The sequence below is a fragment of the Oryza glaberrima genome, chromosome 1 (assembly GCF_000147395.1).
Source record: "Oryza glaberrima chromosome 1, OglaRS2, whole genome shotgun sequence".
NCBI lineage: Eukaryota > Viridiplantae > Streptophyta > Magnoliopsida > Poales > Poaceae > Oryza > Oryza glaberrima.
Window position 1 is genome coordinate 16,501,593 of NC_068326.1, and position 13,627 is coordinate 16,515,219.

Consider the following 13,627-nt stretch of genomic DNA (forward strand, 5'->3'; position numbering starts at 1 on the left):
CATCACGTGTATTCCGCAAATATAGAGCAGATTATTTCTCTAAAAACAAAATTTTTTTACCAAATTAGATGGCTAGTAATAGTAGAGATAGAGAAGAGATGTGTATATATTTTTATGTATAAGTACGTGTACAAATGTACATAAAAAAAGAAAAGAAACCAGAAAAAAAACGGAGGCACATGCACCGTTCCAAAGACGCCCCTCCCCGCGCGAGTTGCATGGCTCGATCTGCTGCGCGCTGCGTGAGGAGGAGCGTGCAAATAGTTGCTAATTACTACTTCCATCCTAAAATATAATAACTTTTGACTATAAATTTGAACACACAGTTGTTCAGATTTATAGCTAAAAATGCTTATATTTTGAGACATACGGAGTAATTATTTGGACTCCAAGCATCCAACGTGTTGACCTACCCGCATGCAGATTTTCTGCGGCAGGGGGCATCTTCCCGCATGCTCCACTGCTATAATTAGAGCGCAATCTAATGAAGCCCCCGATCTGATTCCCTCCGCAGCGCAACACACGGACGACGCCGTACACATCCTCGCAGTCGAAGAGGCAGAGGGAATCTCGGGCGTGGACGGACAACTGGCCATGTACACACCGACGTGGAGACTCCTTCAATGGCGGATTCCCTACCCCTCGGTTTCGACTTTCCAAACCAACCGTTACTTGCCTCTATCTCTCTGGTCATAACCATAAATTCACCGCGGGTTTCCAGAATTCCCCCACCCCGCGCCATATGCGAGTACTCCTCCTCCCTACACGCCATCACCGCCGGCCACCGCAAACCGACCCGGCCGGCGACGACGCACGCTGCAGTTCGCGTTGCATTGCGAGAAGCTTTTCGATGGAAGCAGAAGGATCGTCGTCCCAGCCGCCGCCGGTGCTGCTACTCCGGCCCACACCCCACCAGCCGCCGTCCTTGGCCGTCTCTCGCGGGGATGGGGGCGTGGTATCTGACGCTGAACAGGGCGACCTGGTACACGAGGTACGTGCTGCCGCTGTTCCAGTTTCTGATCCTTCTGGATTCGCCTCGCCATACTGCAGTTCTGCTACGCATTTGCTACTATTCATTCTTCTGTTCTCTGTTCTCATGCATTCGTCGCGTGCACAGTACATAATATGGCTTCAGAAATCGGTACATTTGGCCATTAACTCTTGGGACAGGAGGAACTGCAGCACTATGATGAAACGTACGATTTATCTTCAGAATAAAATTTTGGAACGTACGATAGGTTTTGTCAAATCTAAAACTAATTAACGCTAGCTCCTCTTTGGTGCTGTATAGGCTTTTCCAAAACACGTTAGTATATATTTGAGTTATTTTTTTTAAATAATGGAATTTATATCCCGGCCTTGACTCAACAGAGCTACAGCCAATATATTTGAGTCATGGGTATAATGTTTAGTTGGGGACCTATTTGTTGTTGCCTGCACATTCATGATCTTTTCTCTCGGAAGTACTGAAATTGCTTCACCCTATGAGTTACTCCTTCCATCTATTTTTGATACTCATATTTTATCTTAGTACACAGATCAAAGATAAGTAATTCTACTTATCATTCATTTAAACATACTGCTAGTCATTCCTCGTAAATAACCGATTCATTAATATTTACCTTTCTCGATGCCCATGTAGTCAATCTTGTGTGGAAGAATAGAGAGCCATGCATTAAATCCGAGAAAATCATTAAGAGGATATGTTGTTGAATTGAAATATGCCTACCAAAAATAAATTTTTCAGATTTAGAAATATGACTATCAACAATAGATGGAGGGAGTATTTTGTTGCAAATACACATCCCCTCATTTTATGCAAAAAATCATCCCAATATACATGTGCATGACCACTAAGATAGCTAAGTCAATCTTATCCAAGTGCTTACATTAGATTTATTCTTCATGTTTCATTGAATTCTAATTAACGCGAAACTCAGTGCGATAATGTTTAAATTCTCATCAGCATTTTTATTTGTGAAATCTCAAAGAAAAGTGTTAAGTCTATACTCCTAAGGTATTTAGTTTTGTTAAATATTACATTGATAAATATATTGATTCAGTTAAGCACGCGCGTATTGAGATGATTTTTGAAATCGAACTGGCTAGAGGGTGCGCATTTATATTTACAACAAAATGATTTATGGGGTGTAATTTTCAAAATTCAAATGACTTTTTTAAATTTCCCTTTTTATCTATAGATGAATATTGTGGCAGGATCTCTACAATATTGATATGATTTTGTCTGATTAACGAATCTCAATGCTGATAAACGGAGCTGACCCATGAAGCATTTGGACTTTCTGCAGATGGTCGAACCAATGTCCAAGAAGAATGCTCCTCTGTTCACTGGCCCTCCTCCTGAGCGCCCGGAGAACCCCGTGATCCGCGATCCCCTCTTCGGCAAGGCTCTCCCGACTCCGACCGACTGCTTCACGCTCGCCGCCGCATTGGCAAGACCACGGGCGAACGGCCACCACCCTGGCGAGCCCTGCGCCGCGCCGTCTCTTGTTTGGGTTGAAACTTTCTGCTGTCTCGACCATGGTCGACGGAGGCGCCGGATCGCCGCGAGCGCTTGAAGACTTGGATTCGATAGTACATTGAATTGAGGAACTGTACATAGCACTGCACTGTAGATATATATTTCTTTTTCTACTCAACCGAGACAAGCACGGTAGATATATGTTTATACGAGTGGTAATCAATTGCATAGGTAATTAGGGATTTGGGTGTGTCTATAATTGGTTAAGCATGGTTGCGAGAGATTTGATAGTTTAACACTCTTTTAAATGTGTTTCGATTATTCGACATCATGACCCACTTTCATTTACTTAGATGGTTCCACATGTCATCCTCACAAATATCAATTAAAACAATTGGGCAACGAAAAAAGTGTCAAATTATCAAAATTTTCCTTGGATAGGTAATTAGGGATTTGGGTGTGTCTATAATTGGTTCAGCATGGTTGGCGAGAGATTTGATAGTTTAACACTCTTTTAAATGTGTTTCGATTATTCGACATCATGAACCACTTTCATTTACTTAGATGGTTCCACATGTCATCCTCACAAATATCAATTAAAACAATTGGGCAACGAAAAAAGTGTCAAATTATCAAAATTTTCCTTGGCGACCATATGAGAAATGCTTAGGAGCTCCACAATATGATGGCCTAGTCGGCCTAGATTCAAAGCCCCACCCCTTTTATTTATTTGATATTAGGCACTTCCCTAATATTTATGTTTTTTTTTACTTGGTAAACATATATGTTACCTACATATGTATAATCATTTGCAAAGATAATATTGCCACTTTACTTTGGTGACAAAAGTTTTCACGGCTGACTACACGAGACATTAATTGGGACATAGTTACTGCAACGATCTATAAAAGATTTTATTTTTCACTCCTCATATGGAGGTGTTTGGACTTCGGAATGGAGGAAAGCAAGTAGCTCAACCAAAATTTCCACTTTCTTGTGGTTCAAAGCAAAATAGAAACGAGGTGAAGGCTAAGTGCCCTTTGAAATGCAGAATTGTCAAAACATGAGAATAGAAAAAAAATCATAAAAATAGAATATCATATTCACTGACACATGAATAGGAAAAAAGTAGAAATAGAATATCATATTCATTGGATACCTAAGGGATTCGAAAACAGATGAAAGTTTTAAAACTACTATTTGATAGTGACAGGAAAAAAAACGTAAGATTTCAACACACAAGAAGAACAAAACATGAGGTAAGACCTCATGCTTATTTTCCTCAAAAATTACTTTACAATAGTCCATTCCATATGAATTTCAAAGGAGTTGGTAAGAATCAATCCTTTGTTTCAAAGGATCTCATAACATTATATCCTGTAGGGTATAAATTCTTTGGAATTTCTACATTTTTCCTTTGTTTCAAAGGAGGCCTAATAGAAGTTCTCCAATGAAACTGATGGCTAATATTGAGGTGTATGGCTTCTTTAGAACACAAGATTTTAGAAATATAGGAATAGTGAAAAAAAAAACATCATTAGACTGTCACGTAAGTACGAATCCAACATGGGAATTCGAAAGATGATGCGTTTGGATTGCTCATGGAAAAATAACAAACAAATTCGGATAGATTTTTGAACGAGAGAAGAAAGACAAATAGAGTAGTTGCATTGGAATTCTCAAATGAAAGATAAGAAGAGGCTCAGCCCACGAGTTGCCATACTTTCCTATTAAATAGATTTTTTTCCAATGTTTTTCTTCATCTGTTTTCCCAAACAAGACTAAATTTGGAATTCGACTTTTGTGCAGTTGCTAAGTTAAGGACACCTTTGGAACACAGGATTTTAGAAATATAGAAATAGGAAAAACGTTGGATTAGGATATCATATACTCCCTTCGTCCCATAAAAAACCAACCTAGTACTTGATGGGACACATCCTAGTGCAACAAATTTAGACATACCTCTGTCCGGATTTATTGTACTAGGATATGTCACATCTAGTCCTAGATTCATTTTTTATTGGACGAAAGGTAGGTACGAATCCCATGCAAATCTAAACACGCGAATTCAAAAAATAATGTGTTTGGATGGCTCTAAGGAAAACAACAAATGAATTTGGATGGATTTTAGAGAGAGACAGTAGTACCGATCCTTCCATCTGTGACGGCCCCTAACAAGACTAGAATTTGTGGGCCGTCATAAGGAAGTACTCTCAATCGGGTCGAAGTTTCGCCCAATTGAGATATGGTCGCATAGCCATGGTAGATCGGCATAAAACTAGAGCCCGTCACAGATGACACTTATCTGTGACGGGCCATAGTTGAGGCCCGATTGAGATAAGGGTGCCATATCTCAATCGGACCCTAAAAGAAGCCCGTCACAGATGAGGGTCATCTGTGACGGGCTCCAACTAGAGGCCTGATTGAGATAAGTTTAATGCCCGTCACAGATGACACTCTTTTTTTACGGGCTTTTATTAAGGCCCGGTAGAGATTACTTGTATGCCCGTCATGGTTGATTGTTTTAGGGCCGTTACAGATATTTGTTGCATAGTATAAATACCCCCCACAACCTAGTGTAACTGTATCCCACTGTTCACTATTTTGGTGGGAGGCTATAGGGGGTGGTTCTTTGTCTTTTTTGCAAGGAAAACAGAAAATTCCCAAAAGTGATCAAAATGGAGCAATCAAGTGAGTAATATTAATCATTAATTAAGCAATTTCATCACGTCTTACTTTAGCAATACTGATCTTATAAGATGTACCTCTAATTTGTTTTTTTTATTTTGTAGCAATTGATCGAAGTTGGATGTATGCGAAAAATGTGAAACGTCATTTTCTGGAGTACAGAAATGGCGTAATAAATTTTATGAACGCCGCGGAGGAGGATAGGAAAAGAAGAAACAGCAATTACATGTGTTCTCCATGTGCAGATTGCAAGAATGAGAATATGTTTGATAGCGCAGAGGATGTTCACGATCATCTGATACAACGAGGATTCATGAAGGGCTATACATGTTGGGTGAAGCATGGAGAACAAGAATCAGGAAGTGGAGCAGCTGCAGACAGAAGTGGTGCACATAATCAGGAAGATGAAGATGAGCATGACATGTTTATACCTTCTCCATTGGGCGGTGAAATGGTTGATATGGATCACGATCTGCTGCAAGACATGTTACGTGACGTTGAGGACCCAGCCCAGAATGAGAGAGATTCCATGAAGTTCAGCAGGTTGGTCAGTGATTCTGAGACGCCTCTGTACGCTGGATGCAAAGCAAAGCACACTAAGTTGTCAGTTACCTTGAACCTAATGAAGTTGAAGGCAAGTAGTAGATGGACAGACAAGAGTTTCATAGATCTTTTAGGAATTTGGAAGGCTATGCTTCCTGCTGAGAACACATTGCCCGAGACGACATACGAAGCAAAGCAGGTTCTGTGTCCACTGGGGTTATATAGAGGTCTGTAGAATTCACGCTTGTCCAAACAACTGCATATTGTACCTCAAGCAATATGCGGACTTGGATGCTTGTCCTGTCTGCAAGGCTTCTCGATCCAAGCGAAAGAAAAGTGTAGACGAAAGAAAGAAGTCAAAGAGGGGTGGTTCGGCAAAGATTGTGTGGTATCTACCTATAATTGATCGTTTCAAGAGAATCTTTGCCAACCCGAACGAAGCGAAGTTAGTACGTTGGCATGCCACGGAGAGAAGGAATGAAGGTATGCTTAAACACCCAGCGGATTCGATTGAATGGAGGAATATCGATCGAAAATACAAAGAATTTGCTGCCGACCCTAGAAACATGAGGATATGTCTGTGTACGGATGGCATGAATCTTTTCGGTGACATGAGTAGTACTCACAGCACTTGGCCAGTTCTTATTGCGAACTATAACCTCCCGCCATGGTTATGCTTTAAACGGAAATATATTATGTTGTGCTTGTTAATCCAAGGTCCGAGGCAACCCGGCAATGATATCGATGTATTCCTAGAACCTGTTATCGATGATCTTGAGATTCTTTGGAAAAAAGGTGTGGAAACTTGGGATGCATATGGTCAGGAGAACTTCAAGCTAAGAGTTCTATTGTTCTGCACCATTAATGACTACCCTGCACTCGGTAATCTTTCCGGACAAACTATAAAAGGAAAGAAGGTATGCTCCGATTGCAAGGAACATACACGAAGCCGGTGGCTGAAGAAATCATGAAAGATGGTATACATGGGTCATCGGAGGTGGCTCCCGCTACGTCGTGCATTTAGAAGAAAGAAGAATTTTCTTAACGGTAAGAGAGAACTTCAACCTGCTCCAAAGGATTTGTCCGGAGATGAGGTCCACAATATGGTCAAGGACATAAGTAATGAGTTTGGGAAGAAAAGAAAATGTAGCAAGACAAAGGAGAAGGGTATGTGGAAGAAAAAAATCCATATTTTGGCGGCTACCTTACTGGAAAGATGTTGATGTCCGTCATTGCATTGATCTCATGCATGTAGAAAAGAATGTATGTGAGAGTTTGGTTGGCCTGATGTTGAATATTCCCGGGAAGACAAAGGACAGGTTAAACGCGCGCCTTGATCTACAGGACATGAATATTCGCAGTGAACTCCAGCCCATACGAGATGCAGAGACAAGAAGAGTGTACCTCCCTCTAGCCTGCCACACATTGTCGAAGGATGAGAAAATCGCAATGTTATCATGCTTGAAAGATATTAAAGTTCCATCGGGCTATTCAGCGAGGATAAACAAGTATGTTAAATTGGACGAGCTAAAACTGGTTGGAATGAAGTCTCACGATTGCCACGTGCTAATCACACAAATCTTGCCAGTTGCTATCAGAGGCATTCTACCACCAAAAGTGCGTCACACGATCCAACACCTGTGCGCCATCTTCAATGCAATCGGACAGAAGGTTATAGATCCAGAAGATCTTGATGGGTTGCAGACCGATATTGTGAATACCCTCTGTCACCTGGAGATGTTTTTCCCACTGTCGTTCTTTGATATCATGGTTCATCTCCCTGTTCATCTGGTGAAGCAAACAAAACTATGTGGCCCAGCTTTTCTAAGGGAAATGTGGCCGCTTGAAAGGTACATGGGTGTTCTGAAGTCCTACGTTCGTAGCAGAGCTAAACCCGAGGGGAGCATCATTGAAGGTTACACGACCGAGGAGGCTATTGAGTTCTGCGTCAATTACATGTCCGATGCCGATCCTATCGGAGTTCCAGCATCTCGTCACGAAGGAAGGTTGTCAGGTGTTGGCACAATCGGAAGGAAAAGAATTAGACCCGATCAAGCGTCCTACTCGCAGGCTCATTACGCTGTGCTCCAACATATGGCAGAAGTTGGCCCATACTTTGAGGAGCACTTAGTGAAAATCTAAGATGAGGACTTGGGGCGATCTGATACATGGATTAACAGAGAACATAATTCTCGGTTCAACGAATGGTTCAAGAATCATGTGAAAATGTCCACGGATGTCCCAAATGAAACAGTACAGTTGTTGGGGATGGGACCGTCTTGGACCGTAGACACATGGCAAGGATACGATATAAATGGATACACATTTTACACCATCAAACAAGATGACAAAAGCACAGTGCAAAACAACGGCGTCCGTATAGATGCATTCCAGGATCAAGTTGGGTCAAACACATACTACAGCCGCATTGAGGAGATCTGGGAGCTAAACTACATCAAGTTCAAGGTTCCTTTGTTCCGCTGCCATTGGGTGAATCTACGCACTGGTGTCAAAGCCGACAAGGAAGGTTTCACTTTAGTAGATCTATCAAGGGTGGGATACACCGATGAACCATTTGTACTTGCGAAACAGGTCGAGCAGATATTCTACATAAAAGACCCTTCAAACAAGAATATGCACATCGTGAGGTATGGCAAGCGCCGAATTGTAGGAGTTGACAACCTCGTCGATGAAGAAGAATACAACCAGAATCTTCATGTAAGACCTCATATTGACCTTGACGATGATCCCCAAGAGCTTGTGGCATATGCTCATTCAGATCATACGGAAGGCATAACCTTGTGACCGATGCATTTGTACGTATCTATTGTAATGAATGAAGTATTTTGTTTTATTACAAAGACTTGATATGTGTAGTCATTTATATGGCTAATTTTGTTTTGTTACAAATGTTGTTTAAATATGTCAAACATTCAAATTGAATTTCAAACTATTGGGAATATAGTTATACATAAAAGTGACCAAAATAAAAGTTGTAGATCTTGAAAGGCCCTACAACTTTGCTATTTATGGCTTTTCCATTTGAAATCATTTAGTATTTACAAATGTTGTTTAAATTTTTCATATATTCAAATTCAATTTCAAACTGTTGGGAAAAAGTTATATAGAAAAATAACCAAAATAAAAGTTGTAGATCTTGAAAGGCTCTACAAGTTTGTTGTTGACCATATTTACATTTGAAATCATTTACTATCCGAAAATATATTATGACTAATAAAATGAATTATTACACAGCAGCTATATATTTTGCACTCACAAATACAAATACTTGAAATGGAAAAATGGACAAATAGTCATCGGTGACGGGCCTTAGTTTAAGCCCGATAGAGATTAATCTATCTCTATCGGGTATTGCCGTAGGGCCCGTCACAGATGACTCATCGGTGACGGGCTCCATACTAATGCCCGATTGAGATGACAATCAGACCTGTCACGGATGACTCATCTGTGACCGGCCATAGGGTAATGCCCGATTGAGATAGATTAATCTCTATCGGGCTATAACTGACGCCCATCACTGATGACTATTTTTCCATTTCAAGTATTTGTATTTGTGAGTGCAAAACATATAGCTGTTGTGTAATAATTTATTTTATTAGTCATAATACATTTCCAATAGTAAATGATTTCAAATGTAAATATGGTCAACAACAAACTTGTAGAGCCTTTCAAGATCTACAACTTTTATTTTGGACATTTTTCTATATAACTTTTTTCCTCACAGTTTGAAATTGAATTTGAATATGTGACAAATTTAAACAACATTGTAAATACTAAATGATTTCAAATGGAAATATGGTCAACAACAAAGTTGATCCTCTCATCAAGATCTACAACTTTTATTTTAGCCATTCTTCTATATAACTTTTTTCCAAATAGTTTGAAATTGAATTTGAATATATGAAAAATCTAAACAGCATTTGTAAATATTAAATGATTTCAATTGGAAAAGCCATAAACAGCAAACTTGTACAACTTATTAAGATCTACAACTTTTATTTTGGTCACTTCTTCATCCGACAAAATGACAATTATATTATTCACAAAAATCACATTTCTCTCATCTGGTTTATAAACATCAACACAGATATGTCAATTTTGTAAACATTGGTACTATCACTTTGTCGGATGAAGAAGTGACCAACATAAAAGTTGTAGATCTTGATATGTTGTACAACTTTGCTGTTTATGGCTTTTCCATTTGAAATCATTTAGTATTTACAAATGTTGTATAAATTTTTCATATATTCAAATTCAATTTCAGGCTGTTGGGAACAAAGTTATAGAGACAAATGACCCAAATAAAAGTTGTAGATCATGATGAGAGGATCAACTTTGTTGTTGTTAACTTTTTCATTTGAAATCATTTACTATTTACAAATGCTGTTTTAATTTGTCATATTTTCAAAATCAATTTCAAACTGTTGGGAACAAAATTATATAGTCAAATGACCAAAATAAAGGTTGTCCTTGATAAGCTCTACAATTTTGTTGTTGACGATATTTCGATTTGAAATCATTTACTATCTAAAAATGTATTATGACTAACAAATTGAATTATTATATAGCATCTATATATTTTGCACTCACAAATATAGACTTGATGGGAAAAATAGAAAAATAGTCATCGGTGACGGGCCTTACTTTAAGCCCAATAGAGATTAATCTATCTCTATCGGGCATTATCTTAAGGCCCGTCACAGATGAGTCATCCGTGATGGGCTTGAGTGTCATCTCAATCGGGCATTAGTATGGAGCCCGTCACCGATGAGTCATCTGTGATGGGCCCTCTGGCAATACCCGATTGAGATGACTCATCACTCTACTATAACTAGGGTTTCTCATATCGGATCGAATTTTTTTCTAAGTCCTGCTACAGTTTCCGGCCTCCTTAGAACCCTAGCGCCGCCGTCGTCCTCCATCGCTGAGCCCGCCGCCGTCGCCACCGAGCCCGCCGCCACCGAGCCTCCTCCGCCCTCCATTCGGACCGCCGCCGCCTCCTCACCGACGACCCCCACCAAGCCTGGCAACATCCTTCCTCATCATCGTCGCCTCCTCCTCTCCGACGCCCGACGCCGCCTCCACCGAGCACACCGCCGCCTCCACCGACCCCAGCGACGCCCTCCACCGAGCCCGGCGCCGCCGCCATCGAGACTATCCGCCGCCGCCAACTCCTCCTTCGCCGACTCCTCCCTCGCCGAGCTCGAGGCCGTCGCCACCGAGCCTGCCGCCTCCACCGAGCCTCCGACGCCCGACGCCGCCTCCACCGAGCCCAGCGCAGCCACCATCGACCCCGGCGACGCCGCCACCGAGCCTGCCGCCTCCACCGAGCCCGGCGCAGCCACCACCGACCACGGCGACGCCCTCCACTGAGCCCGACGCCGCCACCACCGAGCCTGCCGCCTCCACCGAGCCCGACGCCGACCCCCAGGTGAGTCCTCCATCGCGCATGAATGATGAATAGATGAATGTGGTTCGATTGATGAATGTGATGAATAGATGATTAGATGAATGTGTTTGAATAGATGAATGTTTATGCATAGATGAATGTGGATGAATAGATGAATAGATGAAATGTTTAATTTATTTATATGTGATATTCAATTCAGTTTATTAGATTTGTGAGATGTGCAATTTAGTTTATTTACGTGAATAAGTGATTTTAGAACTTTGGATTCTAAGCCATTGAAGCATTGAATTGTGTATTTTCGTTATTTTGAAAAAAAGTAGACGATGTCTCAGCAAGGCAAACCAATGTCGATGACAACTAGTGGGTCCTCAAGGGCACGTACTCCTAGGACAGGGAACAAAATCCCTAAGGAACGGTTCCACATAACAGCGGTGGACCAAGTAGGGTTGCCGACATCTCCAAGGAAAATATTGAGCCGATTTAGGTCGATCTGCAGGGTCATAGGGAGGCAGAAATTTAGTATTCTGCAAGATGACATCAAGCATGTGCCGGCCGCAGAGAAGGACATTGCTTGGCTAATGTTCAAGGAGAGCTTCGATTATCCTGCGGAGCATGAAGACCGTATCAGGCAGACTACTTTTAAAGTTATGGGCAATGCTTGGAAGAACTTCAAGACTAAGCTAGTCGGTGAGTTTGTCTACAACCCGGCGAATCCAGATCCAAAAGAGAAATTTCCTTGGATCACGGAATAGGTCTGGGAGGAATTCCATGCGAAGAAGTTGACCCCCGAGTCCAAAGCTAGAAGCGAGGCATATCGCTTGCTCCAGACCAAGAACCAGCATCCGCACCGGCTTGGCACCGCCGGATATGTCGGTAAGGAAGAGGAATGGCAGTAGGAGGATGAACAAGCGGAGGAATCGAACACGCCGCTCATGTTTGGCGATATCCCACACCCTCAAGCAAGGAACTAGGCCAGGGCCAGGTACCAGAAGAATGCTGATGGCACAATCTTCATGCCAAATCCAGAAGATCAACGAGTGTACGATGCTATAGTACCTGTCTAGTCAAAATAGATGTTCGCATTGTTTCCCATCGTGCAATTTATTTAACCACACTAAATTGTAATGTAGAAGGAGTTGGTTGCCGAGCAACAAGCCTCGCAAGAGGCCTGCTCTCAAAGACGCGAGGACGACCTCCTCACGAAAACGTTGGGCAACAAGGAACACCGTGGACGAACACGGGGTGTTGGGTCTTCCGTTCCCTGGAAGTATGGATTTCCAGACTATACGTGGCAGTACAAGAAGCGGACTTCCAACAAGGCGGAGAAAGATGCACGCCTTGAAACCAAGATCCAGGCATCGATAAGAGCGGAGGTGACATCTAAATTCGACGAAAAGCTCGAGTCGATGAGGACCAAGATTAGGCAAGAGATCCGAGAAGAGCAACAGAACCCCTAGGGCGCCGCTGCTGCTGTGCACGAAGAGTTAGGAAGTCCCACCCAAAAACGCAGCAGTTGCGCATCAACTGAGTTCGCGGAAAATCCAACATCGGTCGACAGCGCCGTCGACCACATAACGGTAAAAGTTCCATCCACAATGCATGAAAGACTTAACGAATCCATATGATATATAATATTCTAAAAAAAATTGATGAATCTATCGCAGGAACCAACGAGCTGCACCCTCACAGTTAGGGTGATGCCGACCTTCACGGTTCCAGCAGCCGAGGGACTTGCGTACAAGCCGACCCCAGAGACAAGAGTGCATGGAGCGCAACTTAGGGGCGACTATGCAAAAGTTCAAGTCGACTCGGTGAAGCCTGAATACGAGCTGTTCCCACTGAAGTATCCACCAAACGACGAGGTCCTCTCACTAGGAAATGCCCGTGGTACCTTCATCCAATGGCCCAAGGACCTCATTGAGATAAGGGTTATAGCGAGGCCAACCACTGCACCAGGCGGTCGTCCACCAAAGAGACCCGCCTCTGCTCCTTCAACCCCTCCTGCTCAAGATCGTCATGCACAATCTTACGATGTGCAGTTGCAGTATGACACGGATTTTGGGGAGGACCGAACGGAGGCCAGCAGCAAGGCGATTCATGAATCCCCACCGATGAAGAAGAGCAGGAAGGCACACTCTTCCCCTCAGAGAATTACTATCGATAAACCCGAAGCAAAGGGGAGAGGAAGGGGAGGAAAGGTGCAGGCCTCGCTTCTAGCTCCAAGGAAGCTAGATCTGGGCAAGGGCCAAGAAGAGACTAAGGGCAAAGAGGTCAAGAAGAAATACGTCGCTCCACAGGAGTTCCAACTAGGCATACCATTGGTTGGAGATGACGTGCTTGCCGCAATGGGCACCACTTGCAAGGACCTTCACGTATACTACATGGAGAAATCTAACGCCAGGAGGCCGAATAAAGCTATCGACATCCTTGGAGAGCACGATGGAAAGCCATTCCTTGGTCCAATAAATTATATCATGGTCGAC

At 42.4% G+C, this 13,627-nt stretch overlaps 1 protein-coding gene across 1 annotated transcript; it reads left to right on the top strand.

Annotated features, from left to right (window-relative positions):
• The first annotated feature begins 742 nt into the window (after positions 1-742).
• LOC127760579 (uncharacterized) lies at positions 743-2,873 on the top strand. The gene is made up of 2 exons (XM_052284862.1): positions 743-991; positions 2,310-2,873. Exons 1-2 carry the CDS (start codon positions 743-745, stop codon positions 2,577-2,579), a joined length of 519 nt encoding a protein of 172 aa, XP_052140822.1. The 3' UTR covers positions 2,580-2,873.
• Positions 2,874-13,627: the final 10,754 nt, after the last annotated feature.